The 27,876-nt window shown below is 38.3% G+C and overlaps 1 protein-coding gene across 2 annotated transcripts; it reads right to left on the bottom strand.

Moving 5' to 3' along the window:
- Positions 1–502: 502 nt before the first annotated feature.
- LOC103719183 (mediator of RNA polymerase II transcription subunit 16) lies at positions 503–27,649 on the bottom strand. Of its 2 annotated transcripts, XM_039123734.1 has the most exons (17): positions 27,115–27,649; positions 26,796–26,864; positions 26,229–26,252; positions 25,134–25,222; positions 23,553–23,665; positions 23,166–23,267; positions 20,994–21,084; positions 20,295–20,888; positions 19,089–19,710; positions 18,916–18,995; positions 13,593–13,675; positions 10,025–10,261; positions 7,192–7,369; positions 4,901–5,421; positions 3,170–3,346; positions 2,007–2,390; positions 503–923 (listed from the first exon to the last, which is right to left on the bottom strand). In XM_039123734.1, the coding sequence occupies exons 1-17, from the start codon at positions 27,426–27,428 to the stop codon at positions 783–785; spliced, it is 3,819 nt and encodes a 1,272-aa protein (XP_038979662.1). In that variant the 5' UTR covers positions 27,429–27,649; the 3' UTR covers positions 503–782. The 2 variants fall into 2 exon arrangements, with proteins under 2 accessions (XP_038979662.1, XP_038979663.1); XM_039123735.1 differs by lacking the exon at positions 26,229–26,252 and having other exon boundaries at positions 27,115–27,648.
- Positions 27,650–27,876: the final 227 nt, after the last annotated feature.

Raw genomic sequence — 27,876 nt, 5'->3', positions numbered from 1 at the left:
CCATGCCGGTTATCTTACTCTCAACTTGAATAGTTGAATCAAAATCTCAAGTAGACTGCAAACTTCCCTAACTCAGATCCAACCGAAAGTAGCATTCCAATCATACTGTTGATCATACTTTTGTATTATACTAGAATGCCTCATGAGCATGAACCCTGCCTGCAGGGGCTACTCATGGCACGTAGTAATCTCTTTTATCCTTGAGAGAATACGACATGTAACAACTAAGAGGTCTAACTTGCGTTAAAATATTGAACATTATAACAAAAATTCAAAACATAACAATACATTAATCCATCAAACACTCGGTACTCTTGAATCAATAGATACATCTCCCATGCCAGGTTCTGTAATCTTCTCTCTCTCTCTCTCTCTCTCTCTCTCTCTCTCTCTCTCTCTCTCTGGTTTTGTTTTTTTGGATATACCAGGTTTTATTATCCTTCTTTATTTTTGTGGCCCTTTATCAAGTAACACCAGCACAGCCATTCAAAAGGCTTGTAAATATCCAGGAAAAGTTTCTTAAATTTCCATTATAAATACCAGTTTGTATTATAACTATGGCATGTCTAAGGTCTCATCGTGAACAATGATCAAGATGAAGAAAGAAATAGGGAAAAAAAACCACACCCTCCTTTTCCATATACATATGGACATTGGTAACTGCATAACAGAGTAGTTCACATATGCACAAAACTTCACATATTTGAGCAGTGGAAAAGCATCAGGATGATGAAGCTAGAGGAAGATCAGGTGGGCAAACTGAGGACTAACAGCTTTGCAAATTAAACAACTCGAACCCACGTTCCACCACACATTGGGCAACCATGAGCCCATCGGCTAATCCACCATGCTTCACGTTCATTTGTAGGATTAGGATCACCAGGCTGTGCAAATGCGCATGTCTGACGCAAACACCGTATGCACTGCACAGAAGAAAAAAGAGGGAAAATTCATGATTTGAACCATGATGCAAAAGAGAAATGCCAATGCAGATAAGCAAAATATACTGAAGATAGCATAGAGGACAGTAACAAGACATCAGCATTTGTTGCATTTTTTGACATGAAAAACATATTGAGGGTGGCCTTTCATTTAAAAAAAAAAAAAAAAAATCATACCTTTACTGTTGCATCAAATGAACAGAGAATAATGCTGTGACCAAGCATAAAATTCACTTCAACCAAGTTGGTGCATGTGATGTATGTTCCACATTGGATATAACCTGATATCAAGCATAGCAAGATAGCTACAGGATGCAAACCTCTTGCCTTATAGCATATGGTCCCTAACATGTACATCACTCGCTTTTATCCATTATGAAATAACTGCCTCCAAAATTTAGAATTCGATAGCATTTGGCACATGCAGCACACATCATTCATTCAAGAGAAGGGAGTATTTCATGGATGACTGATACCTATGACCAATTTGTTTGGAGTAATTCAATAAATATACTCCAGATTTAATATCATGTGCTCCTATCATCTCTGACTTCCAGTTATATGACAATGTCAATAAGACAAAAGGGAGGTGAATGTCCACTCTGCTAAGTAGGTTTTGTGTACTAGAAGTGGAGTTGAAACTATAGGGGGATGCATGGGTCCACCTTCACAGGTTTGTGCTATGTCTCGAAACTATAGAGGAAAAGAGATGCGGTATAGAGGGCATACCGACACTCGATACACCAAACCGGCCTCCATACCGGATGTACTGATATTATAATAGAATGGTACTTGTACAAGGTCTCGTACCGATACAGTGTTCATGTGGCTGAAGCCCAGCTCATGCACAAGGTAATTAAAATAGTGTTTCTTGAATCCACAGCTGCTATTATTCAATAGATTTGTGGGGTTCTTGGTCATTCTGTTATGCCAAGCTGGTAGGCAATGAAAATAACAACTCTAAACAATCTGGAGCTGCAAATATGACTTCAAAGTACGAGAATATCAGAAACGTTTTGAGGATTCTGAAAGGAAGAAGGCAAGGTAAAGAATATGAAACCAAACCTTGTACCAGACGCCTTCCAGGCCTGTTCTCCACACAGCTGTAATGACATCCCTCCGAGATCCCATGATACCAAGATAGGATCCTAGACCCACTGAAGTTTTCAAGCCAAATGCTGCATCTCTCTCAGATAACCTGCGTTTCCTAGGCCAGAGGCCTTGAGACCCAGAATAGTCATTGTAATCTTTGTCCAGAGCAGAAACGTAGGGATTGAAAGAGCCAGAAAGTTTTGGTTTTGCTTTGTTATCCAAAGGACCAAGATTTTCCGGATCTGACCAGGGACCACCAAACATATTGCGTCTATGCCACTCTTCAGCTGGAGGGTGGAGTTCTAACTCACGGAGTAGAAGCCCAGCAGCATCAGCCCCTCTAGGACGAGGCATATTCTGCATGTTTTAAGCCCATAAGATGAGAATAAGGGCTTGAAAATTGCAGTCAATTATAAAGAGAATGAGGTGGAAAAGAAAAACCTATAACCAGCAGTCATTAGAAAGCAGAAGAAAAAAAAATCAGTTGCAGGCTGTAGGGCAGTAAAATCTTGGAGGAAAACACAAAGATTGCAAGATGTCTGTGAATTATGAATGTCTATGAACAGCATGAGCTCTAATCCGCAATAGCAACAATAATTTCAATTGATAGGACTACCAAGCATGGTCTGCTGTGCCGGTACCAGGCACCGGACCGGTTGCCCGACAGCACGGATCGGTACGGATCTGCGTCATGCCGTGCCGGCCCTATACCGACACAGTAGTGGAGACGGCGGAGAGGGCGAACAGGAGAGAGGAAAAGAGAGAGAGAGAAGGGGGAGAGAGGGAAGGAGAGAAGAAGGTGGTGGAGGCCTGTGTCGCGGCCTCTGCCTCCTGCCCGGGCGCCAACCTCCGCCTCCTGTCCTCCGCCACCCTCCGTCGGCCTCTCTCCCTCTCCCTCCCTCCCCCGCTCGCTCTCTCTTTTTCTCTCTTTCCTTCTCCTTCTCCCTCTCCAGCGACGGTATCGTTTCCATTGCCGGAACTATCCTGTTCCGCCTCCGGGACAGCTCGGTACGACCGATTCGAGACAGTTCCGCCGACCTTGCTACCAAGTTTGGATTTGAAGCATATAGGATACAACTGAGGCATTTTCCGACTAAGAACAAAAACAGATATTTGTATTCATATTTAAGTCATACCTGCATGTGTGGGCCAAGTGATGCTTCTACAACCTCTGGTAGCACAGTGTAACTTCCATCAATATAATGCAACCGTATGATAATATTGCTGGCACCAAGCTGAGAGGGAGGTAATGGGTGTTGCAGATTAGCTGTTCTTCGACAGAGATCTACCAGTATGAGGAAAAGGACCTTCACCTGCAAGGGAACCACACCTCAAACAAAGAGATTTTCGCCGAATGACTTCTAGATGCGCATGTAAGAAATATCAGTAAACGACTAACAAAACCAGTCACACATAGCTCCAAGAGTACCATTCAGATAACCCTAGTTGTATCCCAAGTTTAGAAACTGCCTGACCAAAAAACAAGGCGATACAGATCACAGAGAAAAAGGCAGCTTTCATATAGATGCACCTCCATCATTGGATCTCCTAGAAGTCTAGTTAATGGGATCTTCAACCATGCCGGACAAAGAAATAAAATTTTTACACTGCAATCTCTTAAGATGCACTCAAAAGTTAAAATCATCAGGACTCGTATTCTTTTAAATGTAGCTATGATAAAAAATGACCACCAAGAAAACTAGGATTAGCTTCTTTAATGCAGATATCACAAAGATGTGTCTCCAAAAAATGCAGAAAAGTCTCACCACATGAACTAAGGCAAATCAAAAATATAGAAAGACTCGGTGCAGCAACTTTCCTACAAACACTACAAATTGATATGTAAACCACCACAGAAGTATCACTGAAATATGCATCATTTCTGCAAGGTAAGAAGGATGAGCAATTTTGTTGTTACTAAAGCCACCAAGAATTAACTAGCAAACACAAAAAAAATCAAGAATTACATATTCTGATGGTATCTTACCTGCAAATTGAGTAGTAATAGAATTAATAGGCTTTAATGGAAATGTTAAATGGTTTAACCTACTTCATGGCTTAGAACTTAGAAGTATCCAAACTCAATGAATTTAGGCCCATATTGATTCAGGTGTATAGATCATCATGTATGGTGTGGGTTTTCAATTTGCATGGACTACCATATATTAAGATAATCTAGTGCAAGTAGTACCTTCCATTTTACGATCACCAACTTGTAGGTAAGAGAATTATGCACTCTTAAACATCCATATTTCATTTTGTGCATATTAACTATTGAAAAAATTATGATAAACAATGAGGATTCTCATTCTGAATTGCGCTTCATGTATAACATGTTTGTTTCTAATACCTTGCAATCTAATTAACACTGACTGGCTTTTGCTAATTCTTTCTTTATGTATTGAGTCAGAATACTGTGCTTGGAGTAGCACTAGCACATGGCAGTGGATGGTAAGAAATCATTTGAAATGATTTAGACAAGCACAAGGTAGCCTCCTAAGATAAGTATGCTCCCAGGTAACATGCACACTATTATTTAAATCAGAGTGAAAAAAGATGAGGGGAACACCAAAGAAGGCTTAGATGCTTAAAGCAAGAAACAATTCATTATTAAATCTCAACACAAAGGCTGCCATTGAACAGGAACCCATGACAAAGTAAGATACCCAAAGTACACTGCAGCGCATATCATGTTAAGGGAGGGGGGAAATGTAGCTTCTTAATTTACCTCCTTCCAATAGCACAATTTTTAAAATAAAAATTTTGTAACAGTGATGTGAAAATGCAACTAAAAGCTATAAACAAACTTCCCGTATCTATGTACATCTCAAGCACAAATAGGCAAGAAAAAAAAAATTAGGTTATACCTCATCTGATGTGTATCCTTGACCCGCATTGCCAGAACCTAACCGTACAGATTTGCTTGTAGGACCTTCCTCAAGCGCTTTTGCCCCAAGAACCAATTGTCCAGCCCGAACTACCTGGCCTTCTTCTAATTTAGCAACACCTAGAGTTGGTCTTGTTACTGCACTGCTCTCCTCTACTTTTCCGTTAGCGATAGGCTGAACTTTTTGTAAATTAGAATCAGGATTCTTTTGTACATTACCAATGTACCGTGGTGATTGCTTTCGCCGAAAAATTAAACAAAATAGCAACAATTGACATAATTTATGAAGAAAATGGCAGTCTCCGATAAGCCTGACAGCAGGCGTTCCAGGAAAAGTCCCTGTGTTAATGCTAATTGGCATGAAGGAAGATGGCCCACTAATGGGGTTTGCTGCTGTAGAGGAACCTCCATCAGCATTATTGCTGATTTTAGCAATTGCACCTTGAACCCATGCTTGCATTTGAGAGCTTCCAGTCGTACTTGTAACTCCACTTTGAGCACCTAAATTTTATATCAGCAACACAAGTAAAATGTATCAGACAACTATGATTTCTGTAGAGAACTAAAAGACTGTATCCATATTTTTCTCGTGTCTCAATTGTAAATTGCAAGGTGAAAAAATGTATAGCTCACGTGAGCATGAACAGCACCCAATTTGAACTCACTGCTGACAAAAAATGAAATGAACCAGTTGATAGCAGTAATCATTTGCCTACCACAATAATGTAAATGCAATGCTAAATTCATCTTTATGACTTTGAAATAGTAAAGGGTATTTACAAAAAAAAAGCAACAAACTAGATGTATTTTACACCAATAAGAGAAATTCCATCCAAATGTTTGCAATCTTAGTATCGGACCCATACTGGTACCATGTTGATACAATGTTCGTATGCCCAGTATAGAGGCCGGTTCGGCATACTAAGACTTAATACGCCCCTGCACCAAGTCTCGGTTAGGTATGATACGGTACATTCGGTATGGTGAACCTTGTTCCAAACCATTAACAATAACTCTTTTATGTGTAGGCAGACCTGTTAATGGGTCGGAGCATTTCAGACAGTCCTGGGCCTGGATTGTGGGCCCAGCAAACCAGGTTGGGCCTAAAATATGAGCCCGCCTATTAATCAGGCCGAACTTAGATTTTAGTCGACTCGGCCCAAGCCCGGTCCTCCATCCTCCTCCATTCTCCTCCTCCGTTCTCTTCCACCTCCATCCTCATCCTCCATCTTCCTCTTTGCGAAAGACAAGACACCCGCCCCTCTTGACAAGACGGCTACAATCACTGGCATCAGAAGAAGAGCGGGAAGATGAAACTGCATGAAGCATATCGATGAACTGGTACGGTGTGAGGAGAGGCCTATTCTCAATAATAAGCAAAATGATGCAGCTCTAGTTGCTGGAGGCAGAGGACGTGGACGCGGCAGGAATAGATCCAGGGGGTGGCTCCTCCTCCGTCCTCCTCCTCTCTCTCCCCTTTTTCCCCTCTTTCCTTCAACATTTGACATTCTTTAAATAAAAAAATTAAGAACGCTTGAGACAAGCCTTGAAGCCTGAAGCCCGAGACTGGGCCCATGCTTGACTAATTTTAGTTGTCTTGGGTTGAACCCAGCCCGAACCCAGTCTAGCCCACCCAACGAACAGGTCTATGTGCAGGAACATATGTTCTATACCAAATAAAATGAAGACATGCAGTCATCTTGCAATCCATAGCTAGAAATAATTGTAAATCAGTATAAAATCTATGTGCATTATCTAGTTATTAATATAATCACATGGTACAGGAGCGATGTGTTATAGCCTCAATAATGTGTTGGCAGACACGTTGAGTCATGCCCAAGGTCATGGGACATGCAGACAAACATCCTCCTCTATAAAGTCCCAATTTTTTTTACTTTCATCTTAAGGTCTTATATTAATATATGTCACTCAGGCCCTTAGTTGATGTATAATCAAAGTGCATTAACTGAAACATGTTTTGTACATTATACAACGATTGCATATAATAGTAGATTTCGCAATTAATGATCCTTCCAACAGCTGTTCCTCAAGTTACATATCGTATTAATGGAAGGAAATACAAATCTAAATAAAAATTTGTTGAGTACATGCCCTCTATACCTATTAGAGCATATAGAAAGCCTATTCCTAGATTCCAGAGTCATGAATTTTTTATAGAGAGAGAGAGAGACAATGCATCTTACTCCAATGAGATTCTCAATGTTAAATGATATGCTTAAGCAACTTTATTAAAAGATTCATAATACTGACCCTGACTGGTTGATGGAGATGCAGAACTTTGAGACGGACTCGCCACCATATTCCGAGCACCAGCTGCACCCGAAGATGCCCCAACTGCATGACTAGCCAAAGTACGGCAAAAACTTGCATAGCGTCGCAAGCGTGTAATGAAGTGTGAAGCTAGATCAAGAACAGCATCAACATATGCCTGGACGAAATACTATAGTCATGACAACCAGATTAAGCAGAAAGTAATAGGTAGATGTCCAATAAACATGCCAAATACAAAACCTTTAACATAATTAAACGAGGTTGGTTACAGGCAGATGCAGGACAGTATTTAAAAAAAGCTGATTCCAGGCAAAGGATATTTGCATCTGGAAACCATATGGTGTACCATACAATGAACTTATTTGTACCAAAATACCTGCCAACATATAGTTTGAACTTTCAATTATTGCAGCTAAGCCCCTTCCTGTTTACTTGTAGGTGCTGCAGGATCCATGAAACTACAGCTTCAGAAAGGGGCTCTATTGCAGCAACTTGTCCTACAGGAAAATTGATCATAAACAACTTCTGCAGCTGGGTTTTTTTCTCAAAAAAATGGCTACAGCTTGCATCTTGACTATTACCTAACCTGTTGGTGGGCACCGGTGGGCATTAAGAAAGCTTTGGCCTCGAGTCATTACCCCCCCCCCCCCTCCCTCTCTATCTCTTTCCTTCTTTCCCTTGCCTTTGCTCTCCCAATCAATTACCTACCCTTCTCTGTCCTGTTCTCACAAACAATAGCTAAGGCTAACTGGGAAAAGACCTCTCCATTCTTCTCTCTCTCATCTCCCTTCCATCCCTTCCCTCTCTTGCCCTCTCACTTATCATCTCCTCTACCCACGCTATTTCCTACCTTCAACCCTTCCTCTTACACTTGCATCTCCTCATATAAACCTCCTTCCAAACCAGCTTCCTCGTGCCTTGCCAATCTCCTACTACACTTAATGGGAACTCCTGAGAATCCGTCATCGGTTCAATGGTCTCACATGATGGCACGTGAGGAAAGATAAGGATCAAGGAGTTAAAGATTTTCAAAGGAAAAGCTTGGTATAATTATGGAAGAGTTCCAAGAAAAGAAAAGTAAAGACTTATAGTTTCAAAGAAATAAAAAAACTACTGATAAAGATCTAACTTAAAATGAACTTTTTCACATTCCATGTGTCAAATGATAGTTTCCTTAATCCTAATTAAGGTTCACCGTCTCAATACCGGACTCCGTATGGCACTGTGTCAGTACAGTATAGTACAAAATCTTTTCGGTATACCAAGTGTCAGTACGTCTCCCGTACCATTACCAGTACCAAATTAATATAGTACGCCTTACACCGCTTGGTTCAGACTGGTATGGCAAACTATGATCCCAATCCTAACTTCCCCCACCTTTATTGCCAGTCTACCACCTAATGGCTCCCGGCAAGTCATGGTCTAACCCGTACTTTGTCATCCCTCAAATCTTAATCACTAATCATACTCCCATCCCTAATTGTTATCCACCTCTACCACCATTGAGTGGCACTTTTGCAGCCAAGCCATGGTCAGTTGTTTCCAAATTTCTACAACCATCTTTCTATTTATTTTATAATTTTTGATGCATCATTGTGGTTTATGGATTCTTATGTCTCTTCATGCTGCATGAAATTCTTGCTTTTTTGCTTGATATCCATATAAGTGTCTATGCATTCTTCCCCCTTTTTCGTTTTGTTTCTAGTAACTTTGTGGACTATATCTACGTCAATTTGAGGGTTAAGCTTTTTCCTTTTATTATATAGTTCTCTTCTAATGGTGCTCCATGATGATCCAGTTGGCTAAGGATTAGACAAGTGATGTCTGTGTTTTAGCTTATAAGGACTCCTATATGTTTCTTTTCCCAGTTCATCTATGATCTCCATTTATCTCCATGCATGAATTATTATTTATTATTATTTATCTCACACGTAAATGTGCTTATCCATACCTGGTGCGCATCTTATCTCAGCAAACTACATTCCCCTGCCGTGTCTTTATTCTTTATTTCCACCTTTCGACAGTACTTAGTGACCTCTTGGAATTTGTTAGACTACCACATAAAGGTTACAAATATAAGTTGATCATGAACTAGACTTAGGACTTGTCCACGGGTCCGGTTCGGATCCAACCAAAGTCAATCCATGTATGATCCAAAACTTGATGCAATCCAATCTGATAAACCAATGGATTGCCAAGTTACCCAAACTTGATCCACTTAAAGACTGGATATCCGAACTGAAAACCTTATCTTATCTAATTATTATATAAATTGGGAAAGGGAGCAATCATTCCTAAACTATTGAAGCCCTGTGACTCTTGATCAAGATCTGATGGTGAATAAAGTATAAAAATATAAGATATGATATTTATTTGTACATAGTATGTAAAAAATCCTAGCTAAGGTCATTATCAGTTTGGATTGCCTCAAATCAGAATCCAGTACGGTTACTGAGCAGGTTACTAGGTCATATTGTAACCGTGCATTTGGCAATCATCTTCACTAGACCTGACAAATCAGGTTGGGGTATTATCAGATAATACCAAGTCATGTCCAATCCATTGAAAGTCAAATATGATGTTTAAAGGTCGTGTTCTGAATATTATATGTAAGATATTTATATACAGCCATAGTTCATTTAGTAAATGCAACTAGGAAACAATGATGTTTATCAACATTAATTAAACTTTGCCGTAAGTAAAAGGCATCAACAAGAAATTAAAAAGAATTAAAACATATGGAAACAAAACCACCAAAACCACAATCCTAAGAAGTCTATGCAGAGGTTGAAAAATGTAATAGTTGATTGACCTGGATGCTTGGAACCAAAGCTTGTTCAACTATCATTTTGTCAGCATCCATGCTAGATAATGTCTCACCAGAAGCCTGCCAAGGCTCAGGTAGCAAAGTTGCAGGATTTACAAGGGCAGATTCAATCCCCTTGCTCAACATATCCAGCAATAATCTTGCTTGCATATCCAAAACAAGTGCCCTAACATCTTGAGCATTTGTACCTTCCAGAAGCCTGCATTTTACTCTATCAAGGTTCTGCAAGAAACCCATAAACAGATTGAATTTATTCAATAAATATATTTCATATCATAAAGAAAATTTTAACTAACAATCAACAAACTAAGACACCCAAATAAGCAATGGATGATTAAATTAGAGTATGCCGACTTTATAATACTCTAACGTCATGACAAACTCGCAGATTAACAGTGATCAATTGACAATTACATAAGAAAGTTGATGCATCACAAGTGAACTTCCCCTGTTCAGTGTACCTATAGATTTACAGAACAGTAATATCATAAATATGTACACAGTGAAGAATCCATATTGTTATTCATCAGTCACAGTTGACAAAGTTTATACCATACTGAAATCATGAACAATCGCATGAAAGAGCAGCAGCATGTGTTAGAGATAAAAGTGGTGATTAGTTTTGACAAATGTTCCAGTGACCTCAACTCTAAATACTTCTTAGAGGAATTAAATTCCAATATTTGTAACATGTATATTATGATACAATGTTACTCAAAGAGATAAATGAAAGATGAACGAGTGCTCAAGATTAGGGGAATAAGAGTCTAAGGACAAAAGAAATAAAGTATGACGAAAGGCACACAAGCAAACATCCACATACAACCACGTGTACACACGCACATGCATGGCATCCCCCTCCCGCGCCTGCAGCACCACCCACCCCCCCACCGAGCCCGTTTGGTTATTGTTGGGTGTCCCTCCAAGCTTCTCTCAACCCTAGGTAACAGTTGGCATTTGTGGTGTTAACTGGATAGTATGGGGGCAGAAAAAGAGAGAAATAACTCAGCCACCTTTTACAATGTCAACCTTTTTACCCTGCCTCCCACTCCCCAAACCCAAAAAGATAAAAATAAAAAAAAATAGAATTACCCTGAATAATGGATTATCTCACATTGATTGAAGAAGGTTATACCCAAAAAATGAGAGTTCTTGGTTGTATAATGGGATAACCAACCCTCAATCTGGGGTTACCCCACAATCAAAAGAAACTACAGAGAATTAAGAATGTAAATCCATAGGACCAAAACAAAGAAATATACATGTGCATGAGCACATGCACAGAAGCACCCACTAACACCAACACTAATGCAAACAGCAAACTCTCTGCTCGTGCCCACTACATAAGCACAAGCACGGACAAGTCCTTATAGAAGAGAGTAATTTCATTGATTCATCAAAATTGATTTTACACCATTTTACTCGTCCTTATAATACTCCTTAATGAACTAGAACAACCAGGAAAGTTCAAAATTTTCCAAAAATAGCAAAATTAATAGTTCTGTTAGCCCCACAAATAAAGTCAATAAATTAAACCAAAACACAATCCAAGTAACTTACGAACTTCCCTAACCCAAACTTGACATAATATAGAATCTTAGACACCAATCCTACTCAAATAACTCTGTACCAAAACAACTCCAAAATGATGATGAAAATCACAAGAAAAAAAAAATACCTAGCCTTCTCCAAGCCTAAGGACATCTACGGTGAGCTTCTTGACAGTAATAAGGAGGAGCTAGAGAAATGAATTGCCTCATACAAGAGCAAGTGGCCCACATATGGACTAATTGTGATGTGTGATGGCTGGACCGGTCTTACCAAGCGGAGCATCATCAACTTTATAATATACCGTAAGACAAAAACTTTCTTCCACAAGTCGATTGTTCATTTTATGATTTGTATTATTTTAAAGCAATAAAATGCATCATCTAGATTAAACCAAGATCAATAGAAACATCAAAGAACATAAAAAAAATCAATAAAACATCAAATTAGACTTAAATTCATAGAAAAAGTTTGAAAAAGTTTATTACCAATTAAATTTTTTTGAAAACTCAAAACAAAAAAACCGAACTGTACGATGTCAAATCAATTTTAAATATAGAGACATGAGTTGTGGTCTATAAAAGTTTTTCGAGTAAATATTGGGAAAAAAAGATTTTTTTCATAAATATAATCCTTGTTTAAGAATATATAACATAACATGTCAATATTCAGCAGCTAAATGGAGTTATAGACTATCCGCACATCCAGACATGCTCGGAAAACTAGGCAAGTTGGCTCATCACTTGGACAAGTTGAGTCATTTAAAAGGCTGACAAGTCAAAATTCCATGTGATTTCACTACTTTCACAAAGTAAGCACGAGTTAACTGATTATTCTCCAAAAAGAATGGCTAAGCGGACTCTGATTGAGTCTATCAAAACTCAGAAGACTCAGCAAGTTAATAAATATATATTCCAAAAATTTCCCTCTTCGTTAATCCAATGATGTTTTAACTTGTTTACATAATTTCTCTTGACTTAAACAAAGCAAAATGAATTTAAATCCACCAAATTAAGCATATATTTCTACTAGTACCATATCCCGAATTGATGTTTGATTTGAACTTCAGAGGTGAACAAGCAAGACACAGAGGCACAAGACTGAGAACGTATGGCATGTCTTGCCATGACCATATATCATGACTACATGAGAGAAGATGGGAGGGGCCAAGGTGTACCTACCAGGTGGAGGAGGACCCTTTAAGAAGATGGGACTTGTGGGGCAGCATCAGCTAGGAGGATAGGGAATTTATGCTTTCATTCTCAAAGTCTCCATTTCCCTTTTTCTTGCTTCAAATTCAAATTTCAAAATTAAGATATAATATATTATATGTTATATAAAAACATAACATATAATTTACAAGTTATATTGTATACATACATGAAAATAATATATTTATCGAGCCAGGTTAAAAAAACGAGCCAAGACCAGCCCAATTTCAGTCGGACCTAAACTTCCAGGCCCAGGCCCAGCCAATCAAGTCGAAAACCTCAGCACGGGCCTGGTAAATTTTGGGTTGGGTTGGGCGAGCTGAGACATTTTTGCACAATTCTAGCTTTAACAAACTAGAGTTTTATAGTGAATTTAATGATGAGCCGCAATACACATCTACATGATCCAAGTCAAGATCTACAAAGTGTAAGTTAAGAAATTTTAAGCTATGTCACAATCGAAAGCAGTGCAGGCAGGTGTCATCTACCATACAGCAGCCTGATAAAAGACTGCGTAGAATATAGTGAACTGCAAGGTATAGATTAGTATCACGAAAATAAGATGTATCCATTGCATTGCTCGATCTTATGAGGAGGAGAAATGCTAAAACAAATTCTGAGATATCACATTTGAAAATTACAACATAGCAAGTAGACAAAACGACCAAAAAAAGGGTGCAGTTCAACAATAACCATCCATATAAGATTTTCACGGCAACTGTCAAAAAAGCTGACAAGTCATGCAAAAAATAAAAAATAAAAAATAAAATTCATGTTAACAAGAGAGAACTTACAGGACCGTGCTGCTGCCTGTGTTGAATGGATGGAAGAGAATGGAAGTCCGCATCCAACACAGCAATCACGCTATAAAGTGACACTGAAATAGATATGTAGATATGCCATCAAACTTCTATGCAAAATTACTCACTAACAATAATGCTCGTCAAGAATCATTAAATTTATTAACTAAACAGAATTGTTCTGGATAATGACACTTAAAAATTTACATGTAATTGAGATGATACCATGACACAAGATGCTCATCGTGTTACTGGAAAAGACCAGTGCAAAAGAAATAAATTTTATTTGGAACTTCAATTCCATTCTTTACTCTTTACAAAGTGAGAACAAAACATGCAACCTGCCAAAAATCCCCCTCCCCCCCACACCGGCGCCCGCGGGGGAACCCCCAACCAAAAAAAGTAAAAATAAGAAAAAGCAATACTAGAAGATGTCCCACTAATATACATAACAAAAGAAATAAAAGTGGACTTGATGAAAATAAGTTTTACCAGGGAGCAACTAGCATGTTAATATGAAAGAAGAAAAGCTGAAACTTATATCAGCAACTATTCAACCATTAATAAAGCCTTTAAAATTAATTTAACTGTTGTTGAAAACAACAAAAGAGGAAGAAAAGGTGAAACTTATGTCAGCAACTATTCAAACATAAATAAAGCCTACAAAATTAATTTAAATGTTGTTTAAAACAACAAAAGATTCCTACTGCTAGAACTGTGACCATACGCTTCTCATATTTTTACCAACTTGTAAAATGTACATACTAGACCATAGCTACCCATGAATTCAAAAAAAGCGACAATGTAAGGCTAATGATTGATTTCTTCATAGCTTGAGGGAATTGGCATATACATGCCTAAAGGCTAAAGCAAAGAAAGTGATTGCAGACTTTGGTTTAGAGGTCAGGGGTTCGATCCATGAATGTTTGCTAATTTGTTGATATACCCTTTTTATCAGTGTTATCAGACCTATATCGAACTGGGCATCAGACCACAGAATGCACAGTGAATCAGCCCTTTGGCTGGTCCAGAACACCTTTCAACTTCACTAGTTTCGTATTGAATAAGCAACCTATCCAGGTTTTAAAGAGAACCAGTTGGAGATCTCCAGTCAATGGCAGCGATCTAGTGATCAACAACAGAGAACCAGTTTTTTCTCTTTTTTTTTCTTTTCTTCCCCTTTCCCCTTATTTTTTTTTTACTTTTCTATTTTGTTGCTGCAACTATGCTACTAGCAGCCAGGCTTTTGCTGCTGCTGCTGAAGCTACTGTTCTTGTTTCGGGAGCAGCTGCTATTACCACCACTGGGGCTGCCACTCAACAGAAATTGCCACTGTTGGTGGCTGGCTGCTTTTTGCCATAGCTATTGCAACTGCTTATCGGTTCCTAACTACAAAAACATATTGCTGCCAAAAAGAGAAATTAAAAATAAGAAAAAATAAATTAAAAACAAAAAAAGCTTCAGGGCACCTGTAAAGTGTGAATGAAAAGTCCATCGGGCCTATAACCGCTGACTTGGCAACTCCATGATAAACCAACCCTCCATGTTTGGTGTTTAACATTAGTTGATTTTTAATTTGTAACTTGTATCTATTATGTTTACTGTTTAGTGTTATTCATATATTTTTATATTTAGTTGATATTGATTGTATTTCTGTCGTATCAAAGAATGAGAAGAGATCTGCATATGGATGAAAATAATGACTTACTATTTTTTCCAATATGTTTACATATATATTTGGATTTTTTTATGTTTATGGACCGTCTCGAACTCTGGGCACCTGCCTAGCACTAGGCTCTAGCAGCCCCTTAGCTGCCTGTCTCCCACCTACAGTCTTTTAGAACAACACATGGTTATAGACTAATTTTTCACCATCACCATCTCAGATAAGTTATCCACATTTTGCAATGCTTATGTTCTGTCTCTGTGTGCATTATCTCTCACAACTGGTCACTGTGACCAACCTGAACCATGATCTCTGTTTCAAATGAAAACAGACTCTCTGACAAAGTTGGTCGCATGCCTCAAACTCACAATTTGAAGATCACTAATAACCTAATAGCATGTCCCTTGAAATTATCCACTTACAACTATATAAGCTTCAAAGAATTACCATATATCTCAATCAACTTTCACACTAGGTTAATTGTGCCATTGAGAATCATCGGAGCATTTTAATGCATGGTAAAATGGTTGTAGTATCCTTTGTTTGCATTTTCTCAGAGATCTTTCTGGAAGTTTTATAAAAAGTCTTTCTTAATAAATTAATAGGAGGTTTATAGTTTCAAACTTTAGGTATTTAAAATCAGAACTTTTTTATACTTCTTTCTTCACACTTTTCATCCAAAATATATGCTTTCATATAACCTTTTGTTTAGTATGCCACTAGACCAATCAGTTGACCTAGCAATCACCTGGACCCTTGGATGGGCCGATTTCAATCCAAGCTTGACAAAATGTTCTTTATATGATGCTAACTTTGATGGGCATGGGGCTCCAAAACATCAAGCTAAGATGTTTAAAGGGTGTATGGGTTTAGTGGAATGTAATGGCTCTTTGGAAAACATTTGCATGGTTTAAACTTCAGGTTGGGACATATCTTGATAGCCCTCCACATGAGAGTTATCAGCCCCATAGAACTCTTCCTCATACTGCCTCCATCCAAAGTAATCTCACATTCAGAGCTCATAAGAGGCAACTTGCATTAATAAAATGCATTTTAAGTTTGCAATGTACAACATTCATGGCTGGGATCTTGCAGTTGATAAGCTTAACAGTGTAGAATAACTTCTTGTGAATGGGCTTATCATATTTGAAAGATGAGGAGCAAGGTGACGAGAAAAAAATCATTACATAGAAGGCCACAAAAAATTGACTTTGGCAAAAGAAAAACTCAATAGAGTGAGCAAAAAAGCTTATAAAATAGACCATATCAATGACTCTTGCAAGATCAATCATGCAAGATGGAATTTAGTTTCAATGTACCGCAAAAGCACAAATTAATTAAATAATCTCAAACTAATATTTTTATGAGAATTTCTTCACATGAATATAAGAACCTCATAAGACGGTATATTTCTGAAAAGATCATCAAAAAACTGGACTTGTCGTACTTCAAGCATGAGCAAGTGTGTACATGGAAAGCAATATCGCAAATCCATTTATGGTTAAAAAGTGTTTCAAATTAATGACATGAACATGACACCAAACCATTATGAAAGAATTGTCTCCTCAGACTAGCCTAACAGTTTAAATGGTCGTACTCATTTCCAAAAATGAATTATTCCTTCAAATGGTTCCTGTCATCTTTGAACTCTTAAAGGCAATTAAGTTGTTAAAGTCACTCGTTTAATCCTACTAAACAATCAAGAGAGTATTTGCCAAACCACAAACAAGGATCCAGCATTTCACAAGTCCACCTAGGAATTAGTATTGTGCATCATAATATCGGTAACAATACATGGAGATTTAGACATGTCAATCATACAAAACAGATACACATAACGGATCCACAGAATGGAAACCATTATTTTCATCAAACAATTTTTTCATCTTAAATACTTACAATTACCAAGTGATCAATAGGAAATACCATGCAGAAAACAAAAAAAAACACTGCACAGCTTGATTCAGTTGATGGCTAAGGCTATTTTTGCTATTATGACTCTTTACCTATATGTATTTTCCTGTCCTCTTTGTACATCTATGACACTTCGACATTAATCAACAAATGGGAACTCTTCTCCATGCATGTGGTGATTGTGTGCCCATGTATTGTACCCCCAGGGCATCCAGTATAAGAAAGGGAAGGAGGCAACTGCATGGTTATTTAGTTCAAGATGGAGTCTCCAAAAACAAATATGTAGGATATTGCACATTGCAGTGGCCATTTCTGCTTAGGGCCAAATAGAATGGGCAATGATCATCCCATCCCCTTAATCAAGCTTCAAATAGCCTTCTTATATGCATAATCTCTATCAAGGTTCACTAATTTGTTATTTTTCCAATTCCTTCGTCACAACATCAATCTAGGTTTTCAGTTTCCTATAGACTAACCTACTTTTGGCCATTCTGCACAAATAAACAAGGATTAAAGTATCACCTGCTGTTGCCATGCTGCCACAGCACTAACTTGGTATGTGTCATGTCGAACCAATGCTTAACCTGCACTATCCATGCCGCATGCCTGTAAGGCACTAGCAAAGTACAAGCCACTATTTGCCAGCTGGCATGGACTACACTTTAATCCAAGCAAATAAAACTCCTTTAATTTCCACATATCAGCAGATCTTGTTGCATGTCACCATACGATCTCATTACATAAACCTCTGACATACTTGCTTCCATCATTACCTTTGGATGCTAAATACTCAACAAATCATTTTAATATATGATATGCCTATAATCACTTAGTTTCTAACATCCCCGGGCATTGCATGTTATCAAATTATTTTCATTGTAGCGAATGTTCTCATTCTCACCAGCACACAATGATTACACAACATTTCATAGCAAGTTTCCCATCCACTCAATTAATTTTTTTTATTAAAATGCCTTTGTTAACCATTTTTTGTATAAGAGATTCAAGTTGGGGATTTACACCCATTTATTTTTCATCCAGATTCCCATTCAATATACCATTTCGGTTTGACAAACTACACTTGAAGATATTGCTCACAATCAAGTTTGGCATAATCCTTCTAATTTCATATCTACCAACTTGATAGTTAATGGGACCTCCTAAGCAGTAAAAACATATTCAAAATTTTAAATGAAGATTTATAACACCTTAAGAAACACCTGAATGTAAATCCAATGAAAGGAGAATTCACCAATTTAAACAATCATTGCAACACATGTGAGTCTAGCGCCGATAGATATTAATGGCATATGCAATGCACATAAGCTGCAACCAGCACCACTAAATCTATGAAGGGTTGCTGTGGCAAACAGAATAGGCAGAGGTTGCTCTCCAGAACTCTAAGGAGGGAGTCACAAGAAAGTGAAAATGTTGGACATGTCCTATTGGTGCTCACTCACCACCTCAATCCCATTATAACATAGTACAGGTGAATTCTTAGTATGGCTTGCTTCATCAACCAAATCATTGTTTTTTCTCTTACCACTGACCATATTATGCCCTGTAGCCTCTAACATGGTTCAACTTCAAACAATTCAAGAACAACCAAGTCTCTCGTTGAACTTTTACAGTTCTTACATAATAAACAGTAGAAAATACTAGATATAGAAAGATCAACAAATAAGTTGAGCAAGCACACCCATGATCTTTCCTGATAAAGAAAGAGAATTTCCATACCAATGCCATCCTCTGCAGCACTCTGTGTACAGCCAACAGCATCCCACCAATCAACTCCAGACAAAAGACTCCACCAAAACCTGCAACAAACAAAGCACACTGCAAATAATAAGCAATCTGTTTGCATATTGCCAAACAAATAATAGCATGGGCCAATTCAATGTTTTCAATACCTGTCTGCTATAGCACGTTCCCATGCTGCTGAGTTGACTTTTGATTGCGTGCTAGGAATAGCAGGAGGAAGCACACGGATTATCTTCAAAATAGTGCGATCCTTGGAGGCATCATGCCAAACAGAAGCCAAGCAGCAGCCAGAGGATGAGAAGGCAGGTGCAGCAATGGTCGAACCAACATTAGCGTGATAGCTATCAACTGGGTTAAAATTTTCCCCAGAAAATATGTGGACTCCGCCCCGAAGAAATGCAACAGCAACCTCTCCGCCATGAGCAGAATACACTATTTGAGCTAGTTGTCTAACATCATTTGGCAGATCATAGGGATCAAAATTGAGCCTGTTTGCCCTCTCACCACTACTTTCAGATGAATTTCGTTCATCCGATATTGTTGGTGCAGATGCAAATGCTTGGGGATTTCTTAAATCATCTGTTGGTGGAATGCTTTTATTCACCCTGGTCGACCACACCGTTTGCATGGGGGACTGCCCGCCAAAACTGGAAGCAGGATTTCCAAAAATTGGATGAAGAACAACAGGTTGAAGAGATGATTCCCAACACTGGACCCTCCATCCAGTAATTGAAGGTCCTTCATCAGGATCATACGGAGACATATACTGCCCTGCAAGGAGAAAGATTTTTTTACTGGTTCCTGCATGCTTTTCACTTGAAACAAAAGAATAACACATGCAAGTAAGTAATAGTAACGAGAAGCATTAGAAACTAGAAAAATAAAATTTAAATGTGAAAAAATAACTAGAAAAAGAGCACATACAAGTCTATTGGAATTAATAAGATTTCCCTGCTATTGGGGATGGAAGAACAAAATCATAGTGTTGAAGATAGTATCACTAGATAGCCTATTAGAAACCAAGAAATATCTACACATCCAAATCACTGCATAAAAGCAAGAGTTGAACAAATCATAAAAACTCAATTTAGAAACCAAGAAATATCTACACATCCAAATCACTGCAGAAAAGCAAGAGTTGAACAAATTATAAAACTCAATAAGTATAATAATGGGAATTGCTTGGGTGTATGTCTTACCAATGCAACTGTTAAATAATTATGGTCAAAAACATCCTTCAACACAGAAATGGTTATGGGGAAAAAAAAGAGAGATCAACCTTTTACATGCTTTCTAAGAGCATGGATTAATGTATAATTTGCTTTTAACCCCAGAACAGAGTCGCATATCAGTACCTTCAACTATCACTACAGAAATGACCGACCCTCCCTGTGTTGGATCAAAAGCAACTGCCGTGACTCCAGAACCCCATGTTGTGGTAGCAGCAGATTGGGCAGCAGCCTCAGGACTCACATATGCCGAAAAATTTGAAACCGGTAAACAATGAAGAGATGCAGCCTCACTAATCTCATGATCTGCGAGCTTCTTTCCTTGCTTCTCTTCAGAAACAAAATACTGTTGTAAGCTAAATAAATATGCAGCCAGAGGTGCAAAACCTGTCCAGCAAGGGGGATTTAAAGATGGAGGAACAGCGCTGCTTGTATTTATCTTGGCAGTTGCCTGAATACCATTTCCTGGACCTGGCATCACCTCCCAAACAACAACAGTGGATGGATTCACAAGTGGGACACCAGCAACATGCATACTCCCAGCCTCAGTAATGATAGCATCAGCAGCCATTATACCACTAGGTCCAGCTCCTAGCAATCCTTTGCTTGTTCTAAACCATTTTGGTTGTGAACCACTTTGAGGAGGCCATTGTGCCCAGTGAAGCTGGACAGATCCAGATGAAAAAACTGAGCAAACACATAGAAAATGGGGCCATCTCACTGCAACAAGGAGAATGTGTGAGATACATGGCTTATAAATGACTTAAACGTCTTGGACTTACACGTGGAAGAGGGAGGGAAGAAAAAAGGAAAAAATAAAATAACCTGAAACTTGAGACTTTTGCAACAGAAACTTTTCCTCAAATGTTGACTTCAAGTTAGCACAGGTGCTAGAAGTTGAAGGAAGACAATGGTACTGCATATAGCAAACATATGTATTACATACATACATATATAATATATACTTATATCACTAATGTATCTGTACCAGAGCCCTCACTGTTAGGTGCCGGCAGAGTACCAGTATGCACCATAACATACACAGTAAGGTAGTTCATGCCAGCACAGCAAAGGTGACATCAACCACCCTGGGGCGTATCAAGCATTGGTACATCACTGCTATGGTACAAAACGGACCAGTATGGCAGTAATTAAATTCTTGATGCACACAAATATACGCACGTTGGTTATTTAAAAGAGAGGATTTTGTCCCAGCATAAACAGAAAATAAGGTTAGCAGAACTTGTAGCAAAAAACAAAGATTGCAAAATTAGTTTGTTTAAAATATTATCTGTGACTATGCAAATACACATAAGCTCAAAGAGATACCAGTGGGTAGACAAGATTTGGGCTTAAGGACGGTATCCATTATTTATATTGATCTATGGATCATGTACTCAACGGTATGCATGGATGCTATTGTGATGGTGGCATCGGTGATGGCACTAACTGAATTTACTTGAAAACCGACGAAAGATCACAGATCTCTCACTTTTAAGCCTATACAATGTCAAGCCCAATATACAGGACCATATAATCTGGTTTTACTCAATTGAACAAGAAAATATGTGGTGGATAAAGAGAATGAGGTCACCAAAATAAAAGGTAAGCTGGAGAAGTGAGTTGGGAGTTCCTTTGTCTTTCCTCAAATGTCTAAGCAGGCTTTTCATTGTTCTCCTGTTTTTGTTCTCCTCCACATAGGTCAAGGAAGACAAAAGCAAACAAGAGTTGATGAGTGTGTTCTGCAAGCTTTGTGAAGTGCCATATAGTTACAAGTCGCCAATTCCCTCAATTGGAAACTTTTTCAACCATCCAAGCTTGAGAAAGATGATGAACAAAGGTTAATGAAAGATTAACATCAAAATGGAACTTCATATGAATTTTCAAATCGGTTTTAGCATTTGTTTCTTTGAAACAAGCATCTAACACCATCTATATTGAGATTCCCATCACCTAGACCAAATAGGCGTTAATCTATCCTGATGTCTCTTCCATTTACTTGCCTCCCTTCTTCTTTCACACCCATCTGACTCTACTTGTATCAAAATGCCGAGGGCATGTAAAGATGGCACAGCAAAATAGAATAAGCAAATGGGGGTAGAAGAATAGGCAGTGAGGCTGGTAGAGGAGGCTGTAGATGGCAGGTCAGGAAGCTGGAGGAGAAGGGGAAGAAGAAAGAACGACAATGAATCTAAGAATTTGAAAGTAAACAAATAACTAACATATGCACATATCTTTAAAGCCAACAAGAAAAACAATGGTTGTTGTGAACTCCATTGAAGGATGTTGCATCAATCAGGCACATGAACCAGGGTACTTAAAAACTTGTCTTATCTTAGGGGCATTTCAACAGTAAAACTCAACTACCGTTAAAGGTATAGCTCCAACATATGTTAGTAGTAACTCAAGAACAGTGAAATATGTACACTGTATTGGAAGGCTTATCTCAGACTGGAACATATTACATGTTGATTACAGCCTATAACCAATACCAAGCCTTATTTATCTTTTCTATCACATTCCAATTTGACTTCAAAAAGTAACATATTTTTCTGTTTTGTTTTTCTGAACAACCAAATCAACATCAACAACAGAAAAAATTCTCCGATGTACATAAAGAAGCTAAGTTTGCACGCTTTCTCAGTAGTTGTTTTTAAGCATATCAATCTGTTAGAAAATTAGTAAAATTCATTCCCTTGTTCCTATGGATTTCATACCGGCAACAAATATCTGCAGAAAACTTAAGAAACACATTACATTTGTTTTCTAGAAAATGCATAATACTCTCCAGCAGAGATTGCATGGTGATTATGGTAATTTAGTTCCATGAGTAATGATAACAAGCAGATTCATGTAAATTAATTAAAATTACCCAGCTTGTCCATGAACATGATGGCAGTCTGCATTCTATACTGAAATTAACATACAATATGAATCTCGCTGAAACAAGCAAGAATCATCCAAAACTAAAAATAATGGATGGCAGAAGTAGCATACTGGATTCATCCCTGACAACCATTTGGTCACAACTGCAAGATCTTGTCGCCATTCATGTTCGCACTGCCAGCAGCTGGCATCTCGTACTAGATTAATAGGGCCCTAAATTAGGTCAAAAAATTACACTAATGAATAAATCATAATTGGGAAATAAACATACAGAACTTAAAAATGAATGACAATAACGGAACAAGGTAAAATTTGTTTTACTTGTTGCTATGATGATAAGAAATTCGTTGACATGAAAGAACAACAAAAATTATTCTGATATTTATTGAAAATGAAAAAACAAACTTCTGATAAACTATCTGCCAGTTTGCAACTAAAAAAACAAAAATGAAAACAAACAAGGAGACCAGATTGAAATGCAAATATAAGCATGCTCACTTGAGAAGGCTGAGTCCATATAGTGATCCTTCCATGAAAATTTGCAACCAATAAGGCACGGGGGCAGGACCTAGGAGACCATTCAATAAACTGAACAGAATCGCGTGGAGAATCTGTCATCAAACAATGTGATCAGCATAAACTAGAATACATAGAAGGATACAAATAGAGAACCTTGGCTTTTACACATAGGTCAAATAAAATTGACAACTAAAGGAGCAAATGCAACATATACCATGACTTTCATATCATAATTTAATACATTTCGGAAAATATAGGGAGAAAAGATAATGATTCACCATATTGTCTTAAACTGAATTGTGGCTAGGGTCTTTCCAACCTATGTTACTACACCCAGTTTGGTATCATTACCATTTCTTGTTTTCTATTTAAAACAAAAAAAAAGGAATACAAGAAAGAAAACAACTTTAGTAAAGGTCTTTCTTTTGTTTCTTTCCAAAATTTCTGAAAACTAACAGAATAGACTATTGCAACCCCTTTGCCTTTACCTCCACCTTCGCCACTTACACAGCCACCTACCTCCATTATCACAGCACCATCTGCCCTGCCACTGCTGCCACCCACTGCCATTGCTGACACCTTGGTCACTACCTCCATTAACGCCACCATCCCCCATCTTCCGTCACTGCTGCCACCAACACAACACATATCACTCCCACTTCTAACGCCACTCCTCTACTGCTCCACCACCACTGCCGCTACCCACAGCTGCATCCCTCCATGGCATCACTACCTCCACCACCACCACCTCCTACCACCATCATCACTGCCACTAAATAATTGCAAACACAAATGCTACCACTACTTAACATACCTATTGTTTTCTAAATTATAAAATGAAAGCAATTGTAGCTATCAAACATGTTCTACTTTCAAAATATTGAAAGCACATGAAAACAATGAGAAATAAAAACAAAAAAATAAAAATAAAAAACTAGAAAGAAGTACACTGCAGCAATCACCAGAGGAACGAAATTATACAAAATAAATTTATATATGATAGTAGTTTCAAAGAGGCCTTTTCATAAGAGATGTGGACATCTAATATATTAGGAGCCTCTCTGACATATACAATAAAATTTACATAGTTCCATGAACAAAATACAATACGTAATATTCAAGCGATGAAGCTACCACATATTAACTAGCTGAGCTCTGATGAGTTGCAGTCATAAATAATTAAGGGGTACTCTTTTTTAGGAGATGCAAGCCTTGCAAAACCAACAATAGAAGGAAAATAATAGGCCTTTGACAAGCAGGGAGTACCAAGAGATGGAGAGCCAAGAGGTAAGCAAAAGGAAGATAACTCTATAAACCCAGCATAAAGGAAATAACACACAAGCAAAGACAGAGAGACAGAGGGCAAGTAATTATTGAGCTAAATAGAAAAAACAAATAACATTATCCAGAAAAAAATGACAACATTTCAACATGACTAGGCCTTATCACTTTTAAGTATGCATCTTTTTTTAAACAAGGTAGCACCACCATATTGCAAAACATGTATTGTGCTTAGAAAAAATTTTGATGCCACAATGTGCTAAGTGTTAATATCCTTACCTGCTTTCACATTGAACACAGAACACTCTGTTGGTCTCTCAGGATTCAGAATGTGTATTGGAATCCAAAATGGAGGATTTGCGTTAGAGCTGAAAAGGCCACAGGAGTAGTGTCAGTTACAAGCAAAAACTAGAAATAACAAATATGCATGTTATTTTAATTGACTCTAATAGGAGATAAATGGCCTAAGAGATTCATGGAGGCAACTTGACAATGTGAACTTACTTTACAAGTTTAAAAAAAAAAATATCAGCTTATGCAATCGATTTTTCAAAACTTGCTGTCTATGAAATTGTTCTCCTCTATTGATTAAAGAAACAATAGACTTAAGCAAGAGCAAACCTTTAACAGTCGCAAATCTTCTTTTGGGCCCTCAAATTTATTTCTTGTCGGTGCCCTTATGCTCTTGTTATTTTCTCACTTTCTTCATAGAGCTACTGGCATATATTTACTTTCTTTAATATTATTTCCATTACTTAACAACTATAATATGTTTTTTGACGCCAACAGAAATGTGACTTCACATGCAATCAGCTAAAGTAATGCTTCCCTGCACATGATGGCCTAACACCGCCTTGCTCATCAAGCTCATACGTGTCAAGCTCCAACCACCACAGAAGCACCATTTAACTTGAGTTGCATTTGAAGTCACCTATTTCAGGTCCAACTATCAATCATGTTGTTTTTAACAAAACAGAAAATTATATAACATATTCAATTACCATGGTGCCTCGTTATGGCCCGGTCAAACTAGATACAAAGAAAATGCGCAGCATACTTGAACTTTATGTTAGATCAAAACGGCAAGGACCATTATCACAACATTTTTTAATGCAAAATACCTATACAAAAAAAAAAGGATGACCGTTTATCCTAAATGAGAAGCTTTTTTTTCTGATCTTTTCAAGAAAAATCAGATTAACAGCTTCCATCATAATACAAACACTTTTCAGTTTGCATTACATATAAGAGTATCATTCCTGATATATTAAAGGTTCCAACAATGATGCTTGATCTAATTAGAGGTCAATAATCACAGAACATATTTGGACTCCAGGAACAAAGAAGCACACATGTACTTCTGCCAGAACTAACCTTCCAGATGAATTTTGTTTCCAACTGCAAAGACAAGCAAACTCCACTAGTCAAAATCTATGAGTTAACTGTTTGGTATTCATGAACATATTGAAAAAGCTAACAGATTTGAGAGTACTTAATAGCAAAATCACCAACAAATTTAAGTGTTTGAGGCTTGTCAATATTGAATTTGGTAGGAGTTTAATGAATATATCCCAATAGAGAGATTGCTCTGAATTCAAGTTCGACTCTTTTCACATAGAAATTACTACAAACGAGTTAACTATGCTTGATTGTGGTGGGTGATCAACAAATTGCAAAAGAGTACTGGGGGGTCAACAAATCGCAAACCTTGGTATTCTTTATTCGAGAGTACTTTAAAACCAAAATCACCAACCAATTCAAGTGTTTAAAACTTGTTATGTTGAATTTAGTAGCAGCAGTTTAATGTATATATTCCAATAAAGAGATCACTCTGAATCAAGTTTGGCTCTTTCCATCGCAAAAATTACCCAAGGTTAACCATGTTTGGATTTGGGGGGTGGATGTCAGTTCTTTTTTTATTAAGTCGTAAAAACTGCAAACCTTGGTATCCTTGCACACGTCTCTGAAGCGCAAGCAATAACATTCAGCTTCCCACACCAAGCGACTGCACTGCTCAAAACAAAAGTTTACACCTTAAGATCATATGCACAAATTGACAGGAAAGAACGAAGCAGAAGCCGATTAGGCATAAAAAATCAAATTTTATTTTAAGGTGCCTCACAAAAACCCTGAGAATTTCATAGTTCTCACCCACGTACCCACATAAACACCCCCCAAGTTCCAATCTTTTCTCCAAAAATCAACGAGAAAAGCCCCAAAGCAGCTGGAAAATTAAAAAAAGAAAAAAGATATCAAGGACCTGAAGTTGCGGCAGAGCTCGGGAACATTCATCTTGTGCCGCAGACTAGAAGGGGACTGCTTGAGCCGGATGCGGAACACAGTGGCCGGCGTCGGCGGGGGCCCATCTCCGGTGTCCATCGTGTGAACCCCTTCCTCGGCGGCCCTCTTCTCTACTCCGCCCTCGGCCTCGACGACCGCATCCGCCTCCGCCGCTGCTCTGTCGAGAACCCTAGAATCTCTGGGGGCGGCGGCAGCATCGGCGACGCGGGGCGCGACCTGGTCCGCGTCAGGAGGGTCTTTGGCGAGGGAGGGAGGGGGGTTGGGGTGGTTCATATGACGGTGATGGGAACCCTTAGGTCATTTATAGCGACGGATGGGGAGAAGAAAGTCGCGATTGAGGGAGACAGGAATCACTGTTGGGGCGGTCTTTTGAGTGTGGGGCTCGGCCGCGTGTTGCGAAGTGCTGATGCTTGATAGGGTTTTGGGGGATTGGAACGCGGGAGGTGAGTGGATCCGCTTGGAGACAAAAGAGGAAGATGGTGGAAGCGAAAGGAGGGGGGAGGATTCCCGGTGGGAAGATTTCTTTATATTTTTTTCGGCGCCGTCAACATCCAGGGGCTGAACGGGACCTCTTTAGATCCTGCCTTTATTCTTTCGGTGGCTTGGTCTCGACTCTTGAGAGGTGCTGAGAGTCCCGACTGCTTCTGAAGTTTAAAATTTTTTTTTTTTTTTTTGGCGAGCATATTATTATTTTACTGTCTCAAATAAAATTATAGATCTC

The sequence above is a fragment of the Phoenix dactylifera genome, chromosome 2, assembly GCF_009389715.1.
Source record: "Phoenix dactylifera cultivar Barhee BC4 chromosome 2, palm_55x_up_171113_PBpolish2nd_filt_p, whole genome shotgun sequence".
Taxonomy (NCBI): Eukaryota; Viridiplantae; Streptophyta; class Magnoliopsida; order Arecales; family Arecaceae; genus Phoenix; species Phoenix dactylifera.
This window is presented reverse-complemented; position numbering and strand designations above follow the sequence as displayed.